This window comes from Lepisma saccharinum, chromosome 2 (assembly GCF_977018435.1).
Source record: "Lepisma saccharinum chromosome 2, izLepSacc3.1, whole genome shotgun sequence".
Taxonomy (NCBI): domain Eukaryota; kingdom Metazoa; phylum Arthropoda; class Insecta; order Zygentoma; family Lepismatidae; genus Lepisma; species Lepisma saccharinum.
This window is the reverse complement of record NC_139230.1, coordinates 166574205-166600519: the sequence shown is the minus strand read 5'-3', so window position 1 is coordinate 166600519 and position 26315 is coordinate 166574205. Positions and strand designations below refer to the sequence as shown.

General features: G+C 37.0%; 1 protein-coding gene across 2 annotated transcripts in view; it reads right to left on the bottom strand.

The window, feature by feature from the left end:
* The window catches only part of LOC145984173 (FYVE, RhoGEF and PH domain-containing protein 2-like), a 99676-nt gene extending 76313 nt beyond the window's left edge, over positions 1-23363 (bottom strand). Inside the window, exons 1-2 of one of the 2 annotated variants that reach the window (XM_083117665.1) lie at positions 23279-23363; positions 6072-6750 (exon numbers count right to left, since the gene is read on the bottom strand). In XM_083117665.1, the coding sequence (XP_082973791.1) occupies positions 6072-6679 (608 nt within the window). In that variant the 5' untranslated portion in view covers positions 6680-6750; positions 23279-23363. Of the gene's footprint in view, positions 1-6071; positions 6751-23165 lie in introns of both variants that reach the window. The other variant, XM_083117664.1, reaches the window with a different exon arrangement.
* Between the last annotated feature and the right edge of the window lie 2952 nt (positions 23364-26315).

Sequence of the window (26315 nt, the reverse complement as noted above, 5' to 3'; positions counted from 1 at the left end):
AGTCAAATTCTCGGGGGGCTAACTAATACCAGCTAAAAGGTATTTACTTACTACTTTACTGCGGTGTAATGTTACAGACATATTGAAAGATAAATCACTGCGATGTTGCATTATGTTCCATCATATACAAAAGTACTTTTGAGCACGAATGTTTTTATCTCAAATAAAGTGCAATTAATATACTGTTTTCTTTCCTAAGCCATTATTGAGTGGAATAATATCACAGACTTGCTATTCATATGAACAGTACAAAATACACCATAAAAACTACACTCATTATCAACTCGCTGAATATATGTATACACGTAACACTATTTCTATGTAAAGTGTTTTTATTTATTTATTTATTTATTTTTTTTTTTTGCTAAAATGAGAAAATGAACCACAGCAAGAAACTACGATAAGATACATATGTTTTTTATGAGCAGGTATAACCTTGTTTAAATACCAAAGATTTTGCAAGCTCTTTCTCATAGGACAGAATAGACAGAACACTCAACCTCTCGTTACCAATTTGATTATGAAGGTTACATTTGATTTTCCAGAAGCAGCCATTGATGGGGGTATGCCCATTTCAATAACAAAGTTTATAAAGTTTGTAATAGGCAATTTTTGAATGTTTCAACTATTGCAAGCAGCTGCTTAAAGGCTTTTATTTTGAGTTCCTTTCTGCCTCATAGTGTACCTTATAACTCAAAACTTTCAAATCACACCAGTAGTGAGCAGCAAAAGATTGTAGCTTTTCGTGCTTCAGAAAAGCGGCACTAACTTAATAAAGTAGACATCAAATAAACAATACCACCCTTGGATAGAAAGTGTGATAAAGATACCATATTCTCTGCCATGATGAAATATCTTACGACTGGAATTCAGAACTTCAAGTCGGGCCGTGGTAAGAAGCGGTGTGCAATCAGAATGCAGAACGTGACCAAATTCTGTCCTCGTTGGCTGCCATGTGGCTGGGGATTTTCTGCATGGCCATGTTCGCACAAACAGATGGACAGGCTAATCAGCTGTTGGCAAGCTCAGGAAAAAAATAAAACGTCACACGAAATTAAGCAAGTACGTATCACTATGCTAATATATGTTATTTCCATCGTAAAGTGATACATTAACGAATCTAGAAGTTTGAATCTGAAGTTTCTTGTAGGTTAACTTAATTTCCCATGTGAATTTTATTTTCTGGCAAGCATAAAACATTTTCTCTTCCTGCTCTACACAGCAACCAAAAACCTTCACTGAAAGAACCTCTGTTGTGTTTTTATTATGGTACATTGCAAGCATCAGCTACCGGAATCTTTTTACTTGTGTTGTATTGTATCACAATTACCTGCAAAAGAAAATGCATCTTGTGTTATGAACAACTGTTGCAAATCGTTCTCCTTTGATTTCTTTGTCTTCTTTGTCACACGGCGGCGTTCGTCTTTTTTTCGCAACTCGATACCGACTGCAGCTATGCCCGCCTATTGTTTTTACGAAACTCGCCCTTTGTTTTGTAACGACATGGAATTTATACTTCTGTGACATTGTTGAAGCTTCAGAACGTACAAATGAAATGTATTTCTGGAAAATTAGGGCGAATTACGTATAAACACTTTACGTACAACTTGGTTTCGTTAACACATTTCTAAATTATATTTTGCGGAACCTACAAAATTTACCTCTAAAACTGAATTTGACAGAACTGAGTTACTGTATTACGGAGAAGAATTTATCAAGAACAAATCAATTGTGTGTGAATTGATTGATTGATTGAGTTGGTGTTTTAAAGTGCACTTTATGCACACTACGGCTAATCTGGAATGGGCCTACATTTGGAAGTGGAATCCGAAACACTATATGCCTCGACAGGGTATCGAACCCAGGACTACTTGATTAAAGGCGACGACGCTTACCCTATCACTGTACCATTAGAGGGGCACATGTGGGTGTGTGAAGTGAGATAATTTGGGAAGCTACCAATTACTTTCTTTCTTCTTTCCGACATTGCAGTACAATTTCTCCAAACAACTCTTACAAACACACACACAAATGCCCGCTCACGCACAAAAGTATTCAATACAGAAATCAGACTGAATATTAAAAAAAAAAAAATGCACTTCACTCAGCCAAAAGCTTTCTGCCTATTAATGTTGTTCCTTCAAATATGAACAGAGTCAGACTGAGAACAATGGAAGTGTCCCATTGTTATATGTTTAACCAGATGTTTAATCCTACACATGTTTCTGTGGGCTCGCGAAAATCCTGAAGTAAATCAATCTGGCAACAGCACGTTGCAACCAGAGCGGGTGGTTCCATGCTGGTTGCTAGCGCGTCCCGACTATAGGGCTGAAATGGGAAGGATGTGAGAAATACCGTCCACTTAGGAGGTGCCACTCTCAAGGAACAAACATATTTTCACTACAAATTCATCTCCACTAGGAGAAAAATAAAATTGATATAAAAGCAATGACTATGTTGTAACTCTTGCTCTGGGCATTTTGATTAGTGAAATAATCCACCCAATGAGAATTATAATTATATTTTAGACTATATTGTGCATCAATACTGACCAGAATTGGATAAATAGTTTTAGATGTGCTTTAAAGATTGGACTCTCCTGCACAGAATCAAATTTGACCATGATGGTACTGCAGAAATTATTTTCTAACATCACAAATTATAATTAATTAACATATAGGACTAGGACTGCGAGCAATAAAATAGCCCAATCTTGCTGATTTTCACACCGTATTGCAATGATTACTTGATTGGATTTGTATTAATGTCCACTATATGCACATAGGCTAATCTGGATGAAAGCTACAGTTTCCAGTGGAATTTGAACCACATAATGAAATGCTACCTCCACCGGGAATCGAAACCTGGGTCCCCTTGATATCAAAGCAGCAGTTTTATCGATAGACTATTGGGACTGGGAGCCCAATTTTAATCTTTCCAATTCTTAGCATTTAAGAATTCATAGTTCGTACTCTCTTTAATTTTTAAACATCGTATTTCTTTCTCTCAAATATTTGCAATGATAAGGATATATATAACAATGAAACCAATGAGTAAGCATTGCTAACACTCATGCAATTGTCGGTACTCCAATGAGAAACTAACAAACAGAAAAGAAGCATAATGTTTCTTAAGAATTTTATTCTAGTGGTCTTTATAAAAATTCACTTGTCACACCTCTTAGATCTATTCCGAAATATAGTGATACGATTTATGGAGGTTAATAATTAATTGCACATATTTAGCTGTACATGCCAACAATCAAATAACAATCTCACAGCCACCAAATACGTCCACCTATCAGGCAGGCAGAAGATTTCGTAACAAGTTTGACGACTCATATGATTGCAGGCCCGTACCCAGAATTTTATTTTGGGAGGGCATCATCCCTTATCGAAAGCTGCCATATAAAGGCAAAAAAGTGGGGAGGTAGAAGCCCTGCAGATGAATTTCTCAGTATATTTCAACTTATTGTACAGGATGTTCAATCCTGCTAAGGAAGTCAAATTAATTACCACTATACACTATTTAAATTAGATATTTGTAGGATTTTGAGAGGGGGCTCCAGCCCCCGAGCCCTCCCTTTGGCCACGTGCCTGCATAATTGGCGAATTACTAGTATCAAATGATCAGTGGCCACTGTTATCCAGACATATTTGCAGTTGGCCCCTTTCCCCCTTGATTTTATAACATATCGTAATAAAGTTGCCTTGCGATATAACCGAACCAGAAAATGTACATGGACATTGTACTTGCTCCAATGGAAGTTTTATAATGGAAAATGTAAACTTCTACATTTTAAGTTTTCGCTTGAAATGCATACACTTTACTACAAAAATCTAGGGGGGCTACAGGGGGGGGGGGCTGACCAGTTTGGGGGTGAGCTTCAGCCCCCCCTAGCCCCATCCCTGTTCCTACGGGTATGCAAAGTTTCATTGAAAACAGGCTGATACTTCTGGAGGGGGATAATGTATATGGGTGTCAGTGTTGCTAGCTTACAGAAATGATTTCTAGTGTCAGCCCTATGGATGCTGAATGGAAGCATGACAAAATACCACTCCTTGAGAATATGTAATGACCCTCCCTCAATTTGGGAAAAAAAAGGAAATTACACAATATTTTCAAAAGTTGTGATTTTGGGAAATTTTGAAAATTGGGCATTTCCTCATGGGTCCCTAATTGTCACACTTTGTTAGTGCTCTTATGTTCTCATTATTACACAAAAAGCAGTAGTAGTATCCCATAATACTGATGGAATAAAAGAAGCATGTGTAGTTTTGATGAGATGGCATCTCAATTGCTGCTACATGTTGCTGGGATATTACAAGGTGTTCCAAAATGAATATCGAAGTTTCAATGAAGTGTATCTTCTATTACATACATATTACAGAAATGAAACATACCTTAAAAGGAAAGGTAACTCAAACAGTTTTTGTTCCTACTTCGCAGGTGATGTTTCGTAACTCCACCGCAGCACGGCACTAGTAGTCAAGATGGAGATGACTCCTGAGCGTAAAGCCTTCTGTGTCTCGGAATTCGCAAGGTGTAACTCAGCATTTGGAATGCAATGTGCTTTTTGGTGGGAATATGGATGTGATCCCCCATCAGATAACAACATCCGAAGATGGTACAACGAATTTAAGAATACGGGATGCCTGTGCAAAGGGAAGAGCTCTGGAAGACCACGTCTATCAGATGAGCAAGTGGAACAGGTCAGAGCAAGTTTCGGTCGGAGTCCCAGGAAATCTGTAAGGCGGACGAGTAGAGAACTGTCAATGCTGTCCATGACTGTTGGGAGGGTGTTACGAAAGAGACTGCACATGAGGCCATACCATCTACATCTGTCACAGACCCTAAAGCCTGAAGATAATGTGACCCGTGCCATCTTCTGTGAAAATGTGCTGGACATGGAACATGATTTTCTTACATGTGTGATCTTTAGTGATGAAGCCTCATTTCATCTTAGTGGACGAGCGAATATGCTTAATGTGCACATTTGGGGGTCTGAAAATCCACACCAAACAGTGCAGCACATGAGGGATTCGCCAAAAGTGAATGTCTTTTGAGCTCTATCCAAAGAACAAGTGTATGGACCTTTCTTCTTTGTGGAAAACACTATCACTGGTACTGCTTATTTGGACATGCTCCAGCAATGGTTCTACCCTCAACTGGATCATGAGCAAAAAAGGAACATCATCTGGCAACAAGACTTTCATTGTGAAGTATGGAATTAGTTGAATGCTGTTTTTCCCCAACGATGGATTGGTCATCATTGTGAGGATGACGTGGCTCTTCTGCAATGGCCCCCAAGATCTCCTGACCTCACCCCCTGCGATTTCTTTTTGTGGGGGTATATAAAGGATAGTGTATACGTGCCACCGCTACCTGCCGACCTCCCTGAATTGCGACGCAGGATTGATGCAGCTGTGGAGTCTGTTACACCCGACATGCTAGCTTCAGTGTGGGAAGAAATTGCCTACAGACTAGATGTGTGCAATGTCACAAGGGGATCCCACATTGAACACTTGTAACTTATGACAAAAAACTGTTTGAGTTACCCTTCCTTTGAAGGTATGTTTCATTTCTGTGTTGTATATGTAATAGAATATACACTTAATTGAAACCCCAATATTCATTTTGGAACACCCTGTTCCTCCTGTTCATCCTGAGCGAAATTCCCTATTCAACCATATGCATCCATGATGCCCTAAATTTGCACGGAAGCATGACAAAAGACCACTTTTCAAGTGCATGTAATTTTCATCCCATTGTATATACATATAACCAGGTAGGATGGTTAAAGGCCCACACCATTCAGCACACATCAGAACCTGATGGCTGATCATCAGGACATCTGCTGCAATTATGTTGCCATGAAGGTTTTAATTTGTACAGACTTAATTGAAAAACAATAATTCCATGAAGCATTATTATTACACAACCATCATTATTGTTTACCAAGAGTATTTTTTTGTAACTTAAATGTACTTAATTTATACACATATCATGCACACTCAAACCTTTTCGAATTCTGTAGGATGAAAGAAAAGGGGTATTAACAGTAATATTACCTGCATGAATTTGAAGAGTTGTAGCACTCAAACGAACTTCTAGATGTTTGCATATGATACATGCCCATATTTTTCACACTTATTGGTGATGCTATCACAAATGAAGTAAATCTTGGAAATCCACTGTAAGTCTTAAATCTTGGAAAAGAACTCCCACTGTGCGGAAAGGGTTCTGTACTTTGTAACTGTGTAAATTTGGAAACATTCAACTGAGGGTGATTGAGTGGAGATGATAAATTCCTGTTAAATCCAGACGATGCTGAAAAACTTCTTGCAAATTCTTGGTGGAGTTCTGCATTCTCACCACCCAAGTCCATAGATGAAGACAGAATAGACGAAGGGCATCCACCCTGGGTTAATACTGACATCTGCTTCTGGTGTTCCTTCACAAACTGAGTAAACATGGAAGAACTGGATTTTTCAAATTTCTCATGTGCTTCTTGGAAAAACTGACGAACTTCTCCACGTGAATTCATTAGCATTGTGTTTGAAGAAGCACTTCTGTCATGCTTACTACCTATTTTTGAAAACCATTCTTGAGATTCTTGGGTCAATTTGGCAAGTCTTTCCTGCCTCAACTGCTCCTCCATTTTCATTTCACTTGACATAGTACATGTGGAAAATGTCTCTCCTTCAGCTAGTTAAAACAAGGTTCTCTTGCCAATCCATTCTTCAGATCCTAAAGTAAAAGTAACATTTTTATTACTTGCAAGGAATTCAGATATGAAGATGCTTATAATAAAATTACAAGGCACAAATTTTATTGGGGTATTCAGTATAACTATACTAGAAATAATTTACTCACACTACTATTTTATGTGCTTTGGAACATTTATCTTGATAACAGTCACAGAAGAGTACTTTTTGAGCTTTGCAGTTAATACCATAAAGTATACCATGACAAAGTTACTGCACAAAAATCCCTAATCAAATTCAAAGATATCTAATTTCAAGTATGTAATAGAAAACAATTATTGTCCCTTGCAATTGGCAATCAAAGTAATTCTGTTATGAATATATGGTACACTTCTGTTCACAGAAAGTGTCACACTCATTTGAGTTAAAGATCAGCTTCAGAACCGATCGAGTATGGCAGTACAGCTGAAGTAAAGGTTCAGGAAAACACCACTTGCCCAGTGAAAAGAAATGGCTACAGGAAAGCCTTGCATTTTAATTATTAATGAAATCCAGTGTCCAATTTTACAAGAGGATGGCAGGAAAAAATGTTCGAGATACTCAGTATCCCATAACTAATCTAGAAAAAAAAACCTGCCTCAATCCCTTTGCTTGGGCAAAAACACATATTCATTTGAAAGCAGAAGGGAGTGGATCGAGGTTCCATTACCTCTATCCCTAGCTTAACATAACAGCAATGTCGACATTCACCAAGAGGACTGAGGTTCGAATTATGACTTGAGCATTGGTGTTCTTTGCGAGTGTCAATTTTCCCATATCATCATTTATCTTCTTCATTGCGATTAACTAAAAGTTGAAGAAAAGTGATGCTAACAAAAAATAAATCAAATTGACATTCAAGATGCGGAAGGGAGAAAATAAACAATCCAAGGCAATAAGAATATCCATCATGGCCTGAATGACATGACTTCAGGATCACATTCGTTTCTTTCTCTTACGTATGCAAGCTGCTTCTCTAGTTTGTAATTTGAACACAAAAGTAGAATAAATAAAGCTCACAAAATCATGAATGTCTTCATAGATTCCTGAAAAATCACTCTTCTTTGTCAAATAGTTAGTTTAAAAATATGATAATGTATGTGCCATTGACTTATAATATTTGTCGCCACATATCAGCATTTGCTATGTTGACAGAAGCTAGATCAGGATGATCATTAGGGGTTGGAAACACTAACCTTGCACAAAAGCAATCAATCGACTTCATTAATATACACACCCAACATTAACTTAGAGTCTGTGAGCAATGTGTGCACAGCATAGACACACTATACCATGAAGCGTAGAGCTTTCAAATGAATGTAATTAGAGAGAAGATACATTGAAAGTTTGGAACCGGACAGGTAAAGATGCGATGTTCAAGAGAAATCACCTGAATAACATGGTTTCCACACCACAGCTTGTGTCCATGTCAGTAAAACGTCAGCTTCAAAAGCTGAAATCCTAGGTTCGATTCCCTGTGTAGTCAAAGGTTGTTTTTTTTTGTTTTTTTCCCCCTTTCTGCCAAACAGGTGCCACGAAAAGGAATGGAAGGAGGTAATGGAACCAGCAAAGGGATTGATGTAGGTTTTTATTCTAGATTAGTTATGGGATACTGAGTATCTCGAACATTTTTTCTTGCCATTCTCTTGTAAAATTGGACACTGGATTGTGTTAATAATTAAAATACAAGGCTTTCCTGTAACAGTTTCTTTTCACTGGGCAAGTTAGAAAATTCCCTGCATCCGGTGAAAAACTTTAGTGGTAAGCAACACTGCAGAGTGCTGTTTTCCCGAACCTTTACTTCGGCTGTACTGCCACACTCAATCGGCTCTGAAGCTAATCTTTAACTCAAACGAGTGTGCCACTTTCTGTGAACAGAAGTGTACCAGTGACAGTGATTAGGGGGGTGAGGGGAAGGGCAGTTCCCCCCCCAGTTTTTTGCCCCTGCACTATGCAAAACCCTACCTACAAAGGGAAATATACAGTCTTTGCCTTCCCCCTCCCCTGTTTTGGAACTATAAAAGTAATGTCCAGTGCTAAATTTTCAGTGACTTATTTTTGTCGTAAATTTCTAGCATTTTTAATGATGATATAAAAATGTTTCTACAAGGCAGAAATATGCATTTACTCAGTCAAGTGCATGCCATGTTATGAAAAGAAATTATTTTGTGAGAAATTTTGAGTCATGAAACAGTAGCTTCTTCAATCAGCAGCAAAGAAATACAGCAGGCAAATTGTTGCAGCAAATCTTCTCTTCTCCATTCTGTGTCTTTTTAGGAAATGAAATTGTGCTTATTCAGTTGTTGTTCTCTATTGATTGGATCTTTATTTTATACACATTTACATATTCCAATATGCATACAAGGCAAGACAAAAGTTATTTAACACCCTTTGTAAAGTGTAAAGGGATTATGCTGGGTACAATTGATCATGTACATCAACTGGGCATGGTCTCATTTTAAAACTTATGAAGAGGGCTTTCATTTGATATACAACATGCTTGGTTTTTTGTGAAAAACAAATTTTTAAAGTTGCTTCAAAATTTTATTTTACAATTTCCAAAAAACGAAATTTTCAAAAATTTTACACATATTGGTACACATCTACTGAAGGTTCAGTCAAAATTTCAAGGTGGTATCTCTTTGGTATCATGAGTGAGAAACAGTTCAAGCTCAAGTGCGAGTCATCCCTTTCCTGCAGGGACTTGTTTATTCCTGATCTCCTATGCTTCTTTGTCCAACTGGATCAGTTGTGGTGTAGCTGTCAGTGTGTGTACATCTCAGTTAACTTCTGTACTGTGAATTGTTTCAATTTTACTGCTGCAATATGTTCATTCCTCCAATGACTTGTTTATTCCTGCTCTCCTATGCTTCTTTGTCCAACTGGATCAGTTATGGTGTAGCTGTCAGTGTGTGTACTACATCTCAGTTAACTTCTGTGCTGTTAATTGTTTGAAACTTGCTCTATTAATGTCTTCATTTTTTAAAAAAAAATCTTGATATGGATGGTAAGAAGTGGTCCATTTACTGTTGTAATCCTTTGAAGAAAAAGGGACACTGGTGTAGTAAAGATCTGAAGAATGTGGCAGCTTGGATGATTTCTTTAAATTACGGAATTAAAGAAAACATGAAAATTTGCACTTCCTGTAGACTGCAGTTGGGTTGGAGAAGGAAAAGCAGGCTATTGTTCCAGAAAAAGAAAATCCTTCAGGGCAGGTCCTAGTTGCAGTAACCAAGATTCAGAATGTATGGATGTTGTTGATACAGAGTTCAGCTACTTGAATGCCTCTTTGATCTGTCTTGATGAGTCTCCAGTGAGTAAGAAAAAACTGAAGAGTTTGAAAAGGTATTGCAGAGAAAAGATAAAGAAAATAAGAAATACTTATACCCAATCCCTTTTTAATGCAGAAGGTGATAAAGGTGAAGAAGAATGACACTGTAGCAAACAATCAGAAATCTTTGAGCAACTTAAAGAGAGATTTAAAACTGAAAATAAAAGTGAAAGGTTCATCATTTTGTCTATTTTGCCCAAAAGTCGGTAATGTGGAAAAATTGAAAAGTAGTTTGGTATCAGCAATTACATAAAAAAAATAAAAAAAAACTTGTCGAAGAGAAGGGAATTTTGTCCTCACCTGACCCCAGACCTGGGAAAACTTTACCAGAAGAAAAAGCCTCATCAGATAAAGATTTTTACTGCAGTGATGGAGTTAGCAGGCAAATGCCTGGCAAGAAAGACTATGTTTCCATTAGGGTCACAGATGGTAAATGTATTCACATTCAAAAAGGATTGATCCTGGGAAATCTGAGAGAAATATTCAGACTTTTTAAATCTAAATACCTGCTACTTAAGAATGGGTTTTCAAAATTTGTAGAATTAAGACCAAAGAGTTGCATAATAGCAGGAGCCAGTGGTACCCACACTGCATGTGTTTATACAACTCATCAAAATGTTAAACTAATGATAGCTGGAGTGAAGAAGTTGGTATGTATGTTTCTGCATTTATAATGTGGTTAGGTATGTAAAATATGTTAACTTAAATCATCGCATAGTCTTAAAAGGAATTCACTTTTCATATGATACCAAAGAGATACCACCTTGAAATTTTAACTGAACCTTCAGTAGATGTGTACCAATGTGTGCAAATTTTTGAAAATTGAAAAATAAAATTTTGAAAACTTTAAAAATTTGTTTTTCGCACAAAAACCAGGCATGTTGTATATCAATGAAAGATCTCTTCACAAGCTTTAAAATGACACCATGCACAGCCCTGTAGTTGCAACAGGTCTCTTGTAAATTTAATTAAAATTTCAACAGTGAGCTGTTCTTGGGCAATTTTGCCAATTTTCAAAATTCAATAACTCAAAAACCAGCAACATGAAAAATAATAATAATAAAAATATTTTCTATATTTCAGATGATAAGAAACGTGTATACAAAAAATTAGTCAATTCCATGACATCAAATTCCAAAATTTGTTTTTTCTTGGTTGATTTGACATGGAATTACTAGAGGCTAATTTTTATGTGCATGGTGAAATTAATAAACAGATTATGTGATACTTGCCATGTGATAACCCACATTGGACACACCCCAGTTGAATGGTTGGTGCTGGTAAGTTAATGGTGGTGTGTGTGTGTGTGTGTGTGGAGAATGTATTGGTTGATCCATTTTTCATTGATGGAACCTTGAATGTTGAGGGCTACTTAGATTTGTTACGTGAACAGGTTTCTTCATCCTTGATTACGGAATGGGGAATACAGTACTTCTTTCCAGAGTTATTTTCAGCAGGTGGAAGTGCCACCATACTATGGGGACATTGTGAGACAGTTTCATCATGCTAAATTTCCCGGTAGATGGATTGGCAGCTGGACAGCTGTTGAATGGTCTGCACGTACCCTAGATCTAACACCTTTGGACTTTTACATTTGGGAACATTTGAAGGCAATGGAATATGCACTAAAAATTTGGCAATCTGAGACAACACATGGTTGCCGCTTGCAATGCTGTCACACCTGCTATGTTGCACAATGTTCTGCATGAGTACGAGAAACTTCCATGAGTGTGTATAAAGGAACAATAACAACATATTGAGCAGATTTCATAAGTGGAAGATATAGTTTTTACTGTTTAAAGATACATAAAAAAAACTTTCACCATTGCATTTCTCATGGAATTTATACCTGATTTGATATATCACATCAATCTCCTTTGCATTTAAAATTTTTGAGTTGTATTCAAACTGGCGGAACTTGGCTTGACACACACAACTATGACAGAGAGCATATAAAGAGTGATACTGAAGGGTCGATTCCTTTGATCTTCGTGTCCCTCGCACAGCGAGCAACATGATTGGTGACAACAGATTTTTTGAGTGACAGCGCCTAGCAGGTGCAGGATTCCTCCATGTTTTGGCACGTTCACTGTTGAAAGTGGCTAAGGTAAAAGTGTTGTTTGAATCTGCACAATGCCGAGAAGAGGGTGGACTTGGTGTTCTGCAATAAATTGCAAGAACAATGGAGGCAGAAAAGATGAACAAGGAAAACATATAAGTTTCTTCCGCTTTCAAAGAGACCCAGAAAGATAAGTTTCCTTCATATATTCTTACACAGATCAGAATATTATGAAAGTCGCACTGCACTTAATTTTTTTTTGATCGTCAACAACATGAAAACAGTTAGAGATATCCTCACATTCTTTTAACATTATAAAGATCCGTCCACAGGGGTGTTTTTTAAATCATATTCCCTTACTTGTTTATCACTGTCATATATTGTCGTCAAAAAATTAATAAATATCACATCCAGAAGTGTACATTGATATTTTATATTTCACAAATTGACTAAACGAGATCTATCAAACAGCTGCCGTGGTGATGTGAAACACCTGGTTTACAACTTGACACAAGAAGAAATTTTCGTAAAAAATTATTCAAGATTGTCCATTCATAACATGTCTATTTCAGGTGATTGTAAAGCTCTACTGTTACAGAATTGCATCATTTGTATGAATATAGTTATTTCACAATATAGATCTCATATTTGACAACCAGGATAGAGCTGTTTTATAGACGTGTTTTATTTACATATACATTTGAAAATTCCTCATGATTTTTTTTAATCCAATGGTAAATTTGTGGCCATAATCGCTTGTCAATACTAATTTCACTAACGTACATTATGTAAATTATGTACATTATTATTGTAGTCCGTAGGGTGTCTGACTGCCACGTGGGAGACCCGGGTTTGATTCCCGGGGTGGGTGGTCTAAAGTCGGAATTTTCCCTGAAAAATGAACATTATAGCATGTCATTTCATATTTCGTGTTTTCGTCAAAAATGAAATTTGCATGCCTTTTACTTATTGGCAATATTATCAATCATACATATCTAAAAATAGTCTGTAATTTAGTTTGGTACTCTTGACTTTAAAATTGAACCCCTACTAGAATGTGAAAATATTTGTGAAGTTTAGGATGATTATGTTCCATATCAACACTTCATGTTTTTTTTAACCCACAGGCATCTGTTAAAGTGAAGTAATGAGTGGTTTTATGTGGGTAATTATGCATGATGGACTGTAATTGGCAATGTTGCTTATACATAGAGGCATGCATATTTCATTTTTGACGAAAACACGAAATGCAAAATAACACATTGTAATGTTAATTTTTCATGTTTCTGAAAGGTGTGAAGTGCATTTTCCTACCCCGTTTTGTCATGAAATAATGTGAAATGAACTGCAAAATAGACTCTTAAACAAGAAATTTAGAGTTTATTTACCAACATGACACTTTCTGAAGTCAGAATTATCCTGCGAGTTAAGCAATTCATGGAAAATCGATTAATTCTGCTGTAAATATTTGAGAAGCAAAAATGGACCCCTTTATATAGGAACAAACTTAATATTCTGGGAACGACATAAATGTGCTATTAGAAGGAATATGTTTATTTTGTGTAGTAAGTGCAGTTTTAAATCAAATTTGGGATTATATTCACAATTTTAAAACTAAAATGTAATTTTATATTAATATACCACTTTTGACCACTATAACAGCAAAATTTTATTTTATTTACAGTTTTTGAACCCAAAATTGACCCAGTCTTTGTACCAACATTTTGCTTTTTATTTACTAAAAATATGTGCCTCTACTTATACAATATTATTGGGTATACAGAAGAATAGGAAATGTATTGGACAGGAAATTGCATGTGGTTATGTCATGTTCATGGTTTACATTTTATAGAAAAAGTGAGTTTCAGCAGCTTACAGATGGCAACACTGCTATTACAACAATGAAAGTTAGGTGGCAGATTTAGTGCAGACAATGGCATGTGGTACTTACTTGTGCTGTGTTGTACTGTAAGCATGATAGGTAACAGTTCCAAATGTTTAATTGTTCTCAACAATTTTAGACAAGTGTTAGGAAATAATTTAGAATGAGGGAAATAATTGTGGAAATAAGTTTGAAACTTGGAGAAACTATTTAAAACAATTAAAAGCTTCACTAAGTATCACTTACTGGAGAAATCATGATGTGTAAAGTAGATTACATGAGCATTCACAACTTCAAAAAGAGCAGCCATTTATCTTAGATACAAAGTTCCTGCAGATTTTCATGCAAGGCTCGAAGAGGGATTTCTACTTGAAACCAGATGTTACATTATCTGGTGTTAGCATTTACGGATGCAATACATGAAAAACTCAATATGCTGACCAAGGCAGAAATTTATTTTATTTTAAAACATAAACTAAAGCCTGTCAGGTAAAAGTAAAGTTGACAAGGGAAGACCACCTGCTGGAATGTTTCAGAAACAACTTTCTAATAATCTTGTGTCTGGAGGGGAGTTTCCTGTTTTGTACCTTGTTTCATTTGTACTTGGTACAGAGTCTGAAGAAGACCTTGCTAGAAGGTTGAAACGTTACGTTTAGTTTAGGTTTTAAAATAAAATAAATTTCTGCCTTGGTATATCATGGAAACAAGGCTTAATGGTGTTATAAATGCAATACATCTTAGCACTTCACGTCACATGATGTAGTAGCAGAAGTAGTAACCCATACCCAAGACAACAGGAAATGGATGGCTGCTTGCAAAGAATCATAACTGAGTGCACAGAAGAGAAAAATTGGGTAATGGTTCCGAATGATTAATGATCTTTCCAAAGTTTCATAAACACCCAGGACAAAATATTACGAAATCAGCATTTACTGCGAGCGTACACTGTCAGAGCATGTGTCTGCAATGCACCTCACGTATGCAAACAGAAAGGAGGTGAAAGTCGTTGAGGAACGTCAAACGTGTTGTGAAACATTGAGAGAAGCGTACATCTTGCATTCGTAAAGCTGGAAATAGGCTGCAAAAGAAACATCACCGAATGACAAAAGGGTGCCATAGTGTTTGACTGGGTACATGGCCACAAAGTTGCAGAGATTGTGGCATTCTTGGGTGTGACAGCATCTACTGTAAGTACAGTGCGTAAGCAATGGCTATCGTCCAGAACAAACAATTCCCGGAGATGCAATGCCGGCCGAAAGACAATACTATCCACGAGGGATCATCCCCATGTGAGGCACATGACTACCACTAATTGCTTCCAAAGCAGGGACCAATTCTTGTCACAGGTCAATGCTCGACCAGGTTCATCTCTTTCCGAGCGCACCCTGCGCCGGGAGCTGCATCCCATGGAATTATTAAGCCGTATACCCCGGTGACATCCAAGGATCAGATGGGACACCAATGCACTAAAGCACATTGACACCGGGCTGTTGATGACTGGCAACATGTAGTATGGTCAGACGAATCACGCTTCTGCTTGTATTCCAATGACGCACGTTCTCGTATCACCAGGAGGCCGGAGAGGCGTATCCTCCAGACTGTGTCCAGAGATCAGCGCAGCTCGGGGGTGGCAGTGCAAGGTATGGGGGTGCATTTTGGCAACTGGCATTGGACCAGTGCCAGTCAATACTCGGATGAAGGCTGTCCCTATCCTGGACGACGACGTTCTCCATTATGTGGATTTTCTGCATGGAGAGGACGTTCTCCCTTATGTGGATTTTCTGCATGGAGAGGGCCATATCACCGAACCTGTCTACCAAGACGACAATTGTACCACCCATCATGTGTTCAGGACTGGTGTGCAGAACATGAAGTTGATGTCCCACACCTCACTTGGCCAGCCAATTCGCCTGATCTTAACATCATCGAGAAAATGTGGGACACTTTGGATTTTGCTGTCAAGATGAGTGTTGCACGTCGACAGTCACTAGCGGAATTGATGGCCAGATTGATGGACAAGTGGGCTGTAGATGTTATCCGGCCCCATGTTAGCAGCATGCCCCGTAAGATCCAAGCTGTGATCAGGGCACATGGTGATGTAACTGAGAATTAAGTTCAATAAAACCAGATTTCATAATATTTTGTCCGGGGGGTTTAGAAGAAAGACAAAGTATTGCAGAATTGTGGAAATGACTGTAAAATCTTGCTTTGTTGGGACCATCAAAATTGAATGTATAATGCGGGAAAATGTAAAATCCCGGAACTTAAAATCGGGGTTCCACCTTATGAGGAACAAAAGTGTAACAGTCCTGAATGCAGGGGGGATAAAAATCATGATTTTCTTTTATTCAAATACATATTTTTTTAAAAACGCACACTAAAAATTGCTTGTATGTCTTTTTCACCATGCACATAGATAATTGTTAATTTATAGAAAGATTTTTCTAGTATCCAATACTGTAAAATGTTTGAACCGTTTGATTAAAGCAAATAAAAAATTATATGTAAACATACATTTTTCTGTCTCTGATACTGTATACATGAACCTACTCTAAAAATGTTTGTTGAGTGTGTGACTGAAACTACAGTACAATAATTTCAGTAACTTTTCTCCCAGTGAAAATAAAACATTCTGGATGCACTATACAATTGTAACTTAAAATATTTTCTATAGGCTTTGTAGCTGAATTTTGGATTTTTTTAATGATAGTTTGCAAAATATCAGCTGCCATGTTTATTTACAGTTAATGATAATGACACTATTTATGGTTTAACATGATTAGTATCTTGTATATTATTCTACACAAAACGTTTGCTGTTTTTTGGCCTATGAAAATTATTGAATTTTAAATCAAGATAAATTTACATTTACATATTACATGTCTTTTCATATGAGCTTCACCCCATCAGTACATATACTTTATTTCCTTTCTTAAAGCCTAATAAACATCACAAATGATTACGAGATTAATGTACTTTTACCAAAAGGGATTCTGATATCTATAAAATCCATATGTACATTATTGCATACTCTTTTCTTTAAAGTGATTTAAATCACAGTTTAAATCAACCTGATTTAAATCAATCCACCTTGCCTGTATGGTTAATGATTTTTTTCAAAGTTTCATAGGAAAAAGACAAAGTATCGGAGAATTGCGTAAATGATTGTTACAGTAAATATCAACTTTGCTGAAAGTAATTACCACTGTTTGGGAGTTCAATTTATCAGCAAAAAAAGATGTGAAATCTACCTCAAGCAAACTTCCAGCCTTCCCACCCACAAGGCATTTCTCATTCAAAGAATAAAATATCCCAGTTTCCCATTGACAAGGCATTCCACATAGTATTTGCATATGTGCTTGCTGCTGGCTCTGCACATCAGTGTTGAAGGGCTATTGTGATTGAGACACCCCTAATCTAATTACGAGAACATTTAGGGATGTTATTGTAATGCTAAAAGCCCTTAACCTTTCCTGCCTAACCTAACTACCGAGTTCAGTTTTCAGCATGCTACACAGGCATGTTTTTCATGGTTCGATTTCTATTGATGTCGGTGATCACATACTTCAACAGTTGTGGCGATCACTTACTGTGTGCTTGCTTGAGAATGTTCTTTCACTTCCGAATACTCCCACATGAGTAATCCCTTGCATTCGTCAATTCATTTACTGTCATCTTGGTTATAGACTGCTGCTGCCATCTATAGGTAACGTGTGTGGTGCAAAGGGGTTTCAAAGTTAAGTTAGGCAAGTCAAGTTTTGGGCTTTTAGTACTCAAATAAGGTCTCTAAATGCTTTTGTGGTTAGGTTAGGTGGGCCAGGTTAGCATTACAGTAATTTCCCTAAATGCTTTCAACATCTCATCACATTGGTGCTGGTCTCAAGCATGACACCCCTTTGAGCCTCATGTTGTAAGTAGCCTGTGGAAAGCCTTGTGTAAGATACCTTTTACAACTTTCTTTTTGCCCATAAATGGAACTTTCCAAAACTACAAACAGTGCTAATTTCTTTCATAATAATTTTCACTACTCTTCCTTTCTCTTTCTTCAATGAACAAAAAATGCCTTGCCGATAAGAAGTGTGAATGCTTTCATAGGGTACTTTTTATGGGGCCGTTTACCCCTGTACCCCCTCCAGAATTACATCGAATTTCTTTTAATCGACAGATTTCAATGTTTTACACAATGTAAAAGTGATTCCAGCATTAGGAAAGCACAAATAACGAAGATATTTGATCCCAAAGTATGGCCCACATAAGTTAAAACCTGCAATTTTGGAGTATTTTCGCAGCTTTTTGTTAATGAAAACAGTTTGTATGCACACTAAAATAGCAAAAGAACATGTCGAAAATAACTAAAAAAACAACAACCTTACAACATAAAATTATAGTTGCTGTTGGGGAAAGTCATTTTGAGTGCTATATTCGGTAACGGTTCAGATTGTTTTATGATCTTTTTCAAATTCTCCTAGCAGAGAAACCAACTATCGTAGAATCTTGGAAATCATTGTCACACGAAATTTGAACCTTCCTTAAAGTAATGTGCACTGCTTGGATTCCAAAAAAAGTTATTTATTTTGAAATAAATAAATAAATTAAAAATTATATTATGCAATCAAGCACGCATCCCCTTGGACAATGCTTTCTCCGTTGAAAATCTTCTGTAAGTATCATAGACAACTTGGAATGAATGTAGAAGTAAATCTGAACCTTAGTAGAATGCATTTAGGGACTTTATTTTAATGCTAAGGGAACCAAACCTTATTTGCCTAACCTAACCACGAAAGCATATATTGAACAAAATATTAAGTGATCGCTAAAACTCCGCAGTATGTGTTAACAGACATAAATCGAAATCGAACCATGTAAAAATTGCATTCATAGCATGATCAAATCGCAATAAAACAAAAGGAACTTGGGCCCTATATTCACTTGCGCAAGCCTTTGGGCAGTTCTGCTACAGGGTAAAGTAACATGCTAAGGTACAACTTGACAAGTTTAAAAACAAGACGCTGCAAATAGATGTTGCGCAGCTCACACCACATTTCCCCACTAACTCCCCGATGGTGCAGTGGTGGCGTCGTCACCTTGTAATGAAGTGATCCTGGGTTTGATTCCCGGTGGAGACACATAGTGGTTCAGATCCCACTTTAAACTATGTCCAGTTCTGGTTAGCCTTACTGTGCATAAAGTGGACTTACAACCAATAATCAATCCAATTCTTTTAAAATTTGAGAAACCATCCATTTAGATACTCCCGTGGCAGACTCGACAGCATTATACTTAACTTTATGTAACTTCTGATTTCGCAAATATGTTGCAACATTGTAAACAATTTGGTATAATTTAACAATACAGGGAATTTCTCCAATTTGTTTGAATTTTCGGTTACTTACTAATTTGGGTCTCCTAATCACGAATCTGCACTTAAAATTTGGCGCTTATTTGGGGGCAGGTGAATCCGGCCACTTTCTAACATGCCCTTAACAGGGAGTCTATAGATATAGGCGGGAAGCCGGAGCGGAGCGGAGGCGGGGCCGCGACAGCGGTTGGGGGCGGTAGGTCGATTACCCCAGGGGCGGAGCCCGGAACCGGCGGGAAATTTGGAAATCGAGGGTGTGGAAATAAGAACTTAATTTCGATTATTTTGCTATTTCCACGTGTGAGCGCCAAATTTTGACTGCAGATTCGTGATTAGGGGGCCAAAATTAGTGAGTATGCCGAATTTCAAACAAAATGGAGAAATTCCCTGTATTGTAAAATCGCTCCAACAATTTCTCTGGCGTGTCCTCTAAGGGCTTTCCAGAGCAGATTGTGGATTTCGTTGGACCCAGCATAATTTGATTTTTGCATTTCAAAAATATGCAGCCAAGAGTAAAGAGCAAGAATATGCTTTAAAAAATAACACAGGCAAGCAGATTGCCTTCTCGTAGTGATTGTTGTACAATAAACAAAAGAAACCCCACCTCACTCGGCCTTTAAAAAAAACAAAAAAACAGACCACTGCTCGATGTCGCATTCTGAAAATGAAGCCATTTGCCCAGTAGTTTCTCTTCATTGTAAACGTTAACGCGTGTGCGTAATACTACAGTTTACGATCCGCGCACCACACGCATTTTTGAAGACCGGATTAAATCAAATGAACCACTGATAAACTGATATGAGCCGGCACCAACAATCTACACAGTAAAAATAGTTTGTCATATTTGTTTTAGCTTAATTTTGCTGAGTTGGAACCACTTGTAGTCTCAAGGCCAGACCAGTACATAGAAGAGTGGTGGAAAGGATGATATAATAGGAAGTGCTCCGCAGCGATCTGCGCATATCGGGACTTAACTTGTCAGGCTATAACAGACTTAGTTTACTTCACAATAACACATTCCCATGAGTAAAAATCAATTGAAAACATTCATAAACCACGCAAAATATTTCACTGTGTCCATGGTGTACAGAGGGCCAAGGGTATCCTTTTTACATCTTTTCTTCGCCAATAAATTGCACTTTTTTGGAATTCTAAACAGTGGTAATTACCTTTACCAAGGTTGATATTTATTGTAACAATAATGTTCACAATCCTGCAAATCTTTGTCGTTCTTGTATGAAACTTTGAAAAAACCATTAAACATTCACAACCATTAACAAAACATTTATTGACGATTTTGACAATTGGAAACAACAAAAGAGCCCAAAGATTAAAAAAAAAAAAATCTTCCTACCCCACACACGACCTAGATGGCAGCAGCAGAGCATAACTAAGACAACAGTAAATGAATGGCTGCTGGCAAGAAGAGTATTATACAGGAGGGTAACAGTTCGTTATTTTGGAGACACATTAAAATTGCATATTTTGTATTTTGCATGGTTCGTACTTACCAATTGTGTATTGCGGAACATAGTTCAAGGTGCAATTATGCCTTTTACATGAAAACAAACACAATTTTTCACATAGAGAGTAATTTTTGTTATTCCTGTTTTTACTTCCGTAACACACAATATGGCGTGCACAGGTTGACTACCCTTGTAGGTATGCAGTGTTTCCAACCTTCTTCACTGAAAAATACCTACTATCGTGTTCGTCACGTGTGCAAATTGTACATTAAGCACGGGTAACCAACAGATAGCCCCACAAAACATTTCTGATAAGGTTAGGTTTGGTTAGGTTAGGCAAGCATAGTTAAAAAAAGGGGGTTGAAAACATTTACAGGGGGTTACGTCATCAAACGTATGCAGCATCCGGTTCACGTAGCGAAACTTGTGTGTCGGTGAGATATTTATCTTGAAAAATACATGACCTGTTCAAATAGATTACACGATGAAAGAAAACACCTCGACGAATGTTGGAAACCTTACAGAAACTCATTTCCGTAAGTAGTTTCTTCTGTAAAAATGACAAAATGTGTATCCGATATACCAAACGGTACTAATTTACTATTCCACAAACAGATGTCTTCATTTTTACACAAGAAACTACTTACGGTAATAAGTTCCTGTAGTATTGTCTAACATCTGGAAAGTGTTTTCTGTCATGTGGGAATGTATCATAGCGGAAATTCATGTTTTTTGTTGAAAATTAATTCTCCGATGGACAATAGCCTTTGGCGCGTATACCTTCGTAGATCATCATGCGTCTTGCTTGTTTTGTTGATGTTCATTGGGATGCAGTGTTTCCAACCAAAAATACGAACATGACGTGTCGTGAATGCATGGAGAAATACATACCGGGAGCCCCACAAACCATTGGCAGATAGCCCCATGAACCATTTCTGGCAAGGTTAGGCAAGCAAAATTTTGTTCGTAAAACAATGTGAAGCAAAAAAAAAAAAATTGCGAAAAAAAAAAATTAAATTACATCAGCTTTCTTCACGAGTGTTTTTTGGTTTACGAAGGTTGGAAACACTGAATAACGAATGCAAATCGACAAAACACAACCACAACGAGCGATTATCTACCAAGGTGTATGCGCCATACTTTGTCATATGCAAGCGAGACAACGCAAATAAAGAAGTACTCGTAATGTGAAAAATTGACATTACTTTCATAAAAAAAAATGTGAATACACTTTAAAGAATGTTCCGCGAAGCAAATAGGTAACAATGAATGTTAAAAGTGATGAAACGAAGTGTTTATGGAATAGTAAATTTTTACCAAACTCTGAAGTATGTGTTCACAGAAATCGAACTATGTAAAAAAATGCATGCAGAGCATGATGAAAGTGCAATTAAACAAAAGGAACTTGGGCCAAAAATTGTTCTCCTAAAACCACAATAAGTAATCTCTAAGCCGCTGAAGTATGTTAACATACATAAATAGAAATCAAAACGTGTAAAACATGCATATGCATCATGATTTGTTCAAAATTAAACAATCAGAATTTGGACTATGCATGTAACTATACACACAATTTACTAACAAGAGGACACAAACATCCAAATTTTAGCTCAACGAAATATGGTTCTTGTACATAATACTGGCATTATCGACTTGAATAACTACAAAAACACCATAGCATTAGCACTTATCTTGTGGTATATTGGGTTCAGCATACACAACATGTATCTTTAATTTGTATACAAACCAAGTTAAGTGAAACAATCTGACACTAGTGTTTTATTTCATTTGTACTATCATTGCTGCACATAGATCCAATTTGTTACAGCACTTTATAAAACAATGTATTTTTTTTTTTTTTGCAGTTAGGCCTATAGGTTATAAATAATGAAAAGAAACCAGTCATTTCAACACGTATGTAGTAGACATGTTACGACGATTTTCCCAAAAAATACCTCACCCTGAAATATTGTATTACTTTCATTAATATTTGCGTAAACAGTGTAATAACAATTTCAGTTTTATCAAGCATGCAACATTCCACGAATTTTTAGTTGATTGGTTTTACCAATTACTCTATGGTTTTTACCATTCATTCATTGCCAAAAAGAAAAAAAAAACTCATACGATCTTGATTCAGGTTTCATTGTATCTTCAAATATATTATGTAATGAATTTAGCATCACACGTAATTGTCTCTAAACTTTAATTACAAGCAAGATTATGCAAGTAAGATTTTCGTGTGTACACATGCTTGCATGCATTTCCAGACAGAATAAGGTGTTTGGTTCAGAACATTGATTTATACCATAAGCTGCTTACATCAAAGAAGTTCATATGTCCACATAAATAGTATTCCCATTTTGCAAGAACACATAATTAACACTAGCAGAAGTTTACGACTTGGTGTGCATACAAATTAGTCCTCTCCTTACCGAGGCTCAGACCTGTTTCGGACGTCCCTTTCGCATCTCTAACACCCAACAGTTGCATGTCTGACCCGCCCACTTCGTGAGTTACAGGCAGACAGGCGGCAACTCTCTAGGATGCCACGATTAACCAATTTCCTGAAAAAATGCGTGGGCAAGCGGAATGATGATGTCACGATCTGTTATAGCTTTTTGTTTCAAAACGTAGTAGTTTGGTAATGTGACTCAATTTCGAAACACACACAAACCTGTTGTTTACTCTAGACGCGCGATACACGTAACTGCACAAAAAAATTAACGCTATTTGGCAGTTGACCCCCCCCCTTTTCCTTCTTTCAAATTGGTTTCATTTGAAGATGATGATATGAACTATATTTCACAACAAACGATGAGCTTTTATCGGTTTATCATACCATTTTCGTTATTAATACGTTGCCAAGTAAACTAAGAGTGCATTTTTTTATCATCATTCATCACTTGTAAGTTTAGACCCACCCGTTACTTACATGTGATTGTTATTTGGGAATTTTTTTTTTTCAACGAACCACTTATTTGTTAGCTATCAGAAAACGCAGAAATAAGTTCCATACAATGAGCAGTTTTTTTTCTCAATTCATCTTTTTATGTGGAAAATTGTCATTTTTTTAAAAAAAACAATAAAAATTCGATTATCTCGAAAACTACTAATTTTCGGACGGGGTATCACATGGTCAAATGTATTGCAAATTGTCTCTACTTTAACCCCTTTCAGGGAATACATCTAATTACCAGTCACCCTGTATATAAATTCTTGTTGGAAGAGAACATTATTTTCTCCTGTAGCCCCCAAAAATTTACGGATGTAGATTCGCGAAATCCACGGCCATTATTCGGGAATCTAAATGCAGAATGAACTTATTAACTTAATGGCATCTAGACAGTCTTTAAAAATCCATGTATTTTCCCTTACGTCATATTTTTGAGACACCAAGAACAATGTCATTAGTCCTTACTCCTTAGATTTGTAAATTTGCTGAAAAGAAAATTGAGAAGTAGAGAAAACCCTCTTCCGTGGGTTTAGATATAAAAGGGTGTTGGTATCAGGTGTACGTACAAGTATGACAACGGTGCGAAAATGAAATGTTTGTGTAATGAGTTCAAGATAGGCATCTCATGTAGTATTGTTTATACCAGAATCGAATCCGGCGGCCTTTAGTGCAAGGCGACACCCTTCTAGTTTCTTAAAAGTAATCTTCTTTGCGCGTGCAAAATTGAATATATGATGGCAATAGAAACAACAAAATTCTCGCGCGCTCAAATTATTGCGCTCTAGTCTTTCAAGGTTCGATCCCTGGTAGAAACTCCAAAATTTCTGTGATGGCCTAATATCGTGAGGACAATTGAGAAGCTAATTGAAATCAATATGTAAGCGAATTCCACTCTCAAAACTAGATGGGACTCGATGTGATGACCAGAGCTAGGAATTTTAGGTGCTGCACCTTAAATTTTTTTGTGTGAAAATGGGTAAAAAAGTGACTCATCCCCAAAATAAGCACTTATTGAACTTTACTCATGGTGTTTCGGTTGCACCTTTTTGCACCTTTTTCACAATCTCGGAACCTTTTCCACCTTTCTCACAATCTCAGAACCTTTTGCACCTTTTCACCCTTTTTGCAACTTTATCATTTTTTAAATACAACTCGCACGCTGTTTAACCCCACCCACATTCGAGGCACGGCTTCTTGCAACGTGATGCTTATTTACCGCACAACAATGAATCGGCTTTCTTCAGTTCTTGGATGTTAATGTATTATAGTAAGCATGCGGACTTTAAACAGTGCCAACAATGACGAGTTACAATTGCTAGAAGTTGTGCTCTTTTTGTCCTATGCTGTATTGTTTACGAATTGTTGTATGAAAGCTGTTTTTTTTTCGTTTCCTTCTCCCCTCTCTGCGAGCAAGGTAACTGCAGTCTGTGATCGACTGATCGATGCATCGGACTTGCTTGTTCACCATGAAAAAACATAACGTAAATGTTGGGAAACTGCAGGACATTGTTTAGCAGTGACGGCATTCAGAGTGATGGATCTGTTCTGAGGTGTGATGTGTGTGATATTTCTATTGCTGTTGATGACAAACACCAACGCACTCGGGTTGTGCAGCATCTACAAAGTGGGAAGCACGTCAGGAATAAAGAACTACGAGATGGTAAAGATTGGAAGCGACAGCAATTCATTGGTGAGGCGCTTGCATCTTAGAGTTCCAGAAATAAAAATGAATTTTTCAGTGAGACAGCAAGGACATTTATAGTGTGTGGAATACCTCTTTCAAAACTTAACACTCCTGTCATGAAATCATATTTGCGAAAATATACTGGGAAGTCAGTTCCAGATGAGACCACCTTAAGGAAATCTTACCTTCAACCTCTTTATGAAGCTAAAATCTCGCAGATCAGGCAAGTAGTAGCTGACCATCCAGTCTAGTTCATACTAGATGAATCCACAGATAGGCAAAACAGGTACGTTTTGAACATTTTAGTAGCACCTCTCAATGGACATCAAGTAGGTTTTGAACATTTTAGTAGCACCTCTCAATGGACATCAAGTGAAACCCATGCTTTTAAAAACTTATTTTCTCGGCAAAACACATAATGCAAGTGTAATGCAAAGTTTCAATGATGCATGTTTTGTATTGTGGCCCGGAGGGAATAAAATATGATAGTGTGGTTAGTTCTTACAGACCAAGCATCTTACATGTTAGCTGCATTTTCTAATCTGAAGAATATGTATCCTAACTTAAAACATGTGACCTGCATTGTTCATGCTTTGCATCGAGTTTGTGAAGCTCTTAAAGATGAATATACATATGTGAACAAATTTGTTTCTAGCATTAAGAAAATACTGAAAAAGGCTCCTTCTAGAATACAGAAGTATGTGGAAATTACGAAACTTCCACTACCACCCTCTCCCATTCTCACTTGATGGGGTACATGGTTAAAAGCTGCAGTGTTTATTTGCAATCATTTCCATACAATATCGAAATTTTTAGATACTTTGCCTAGTAA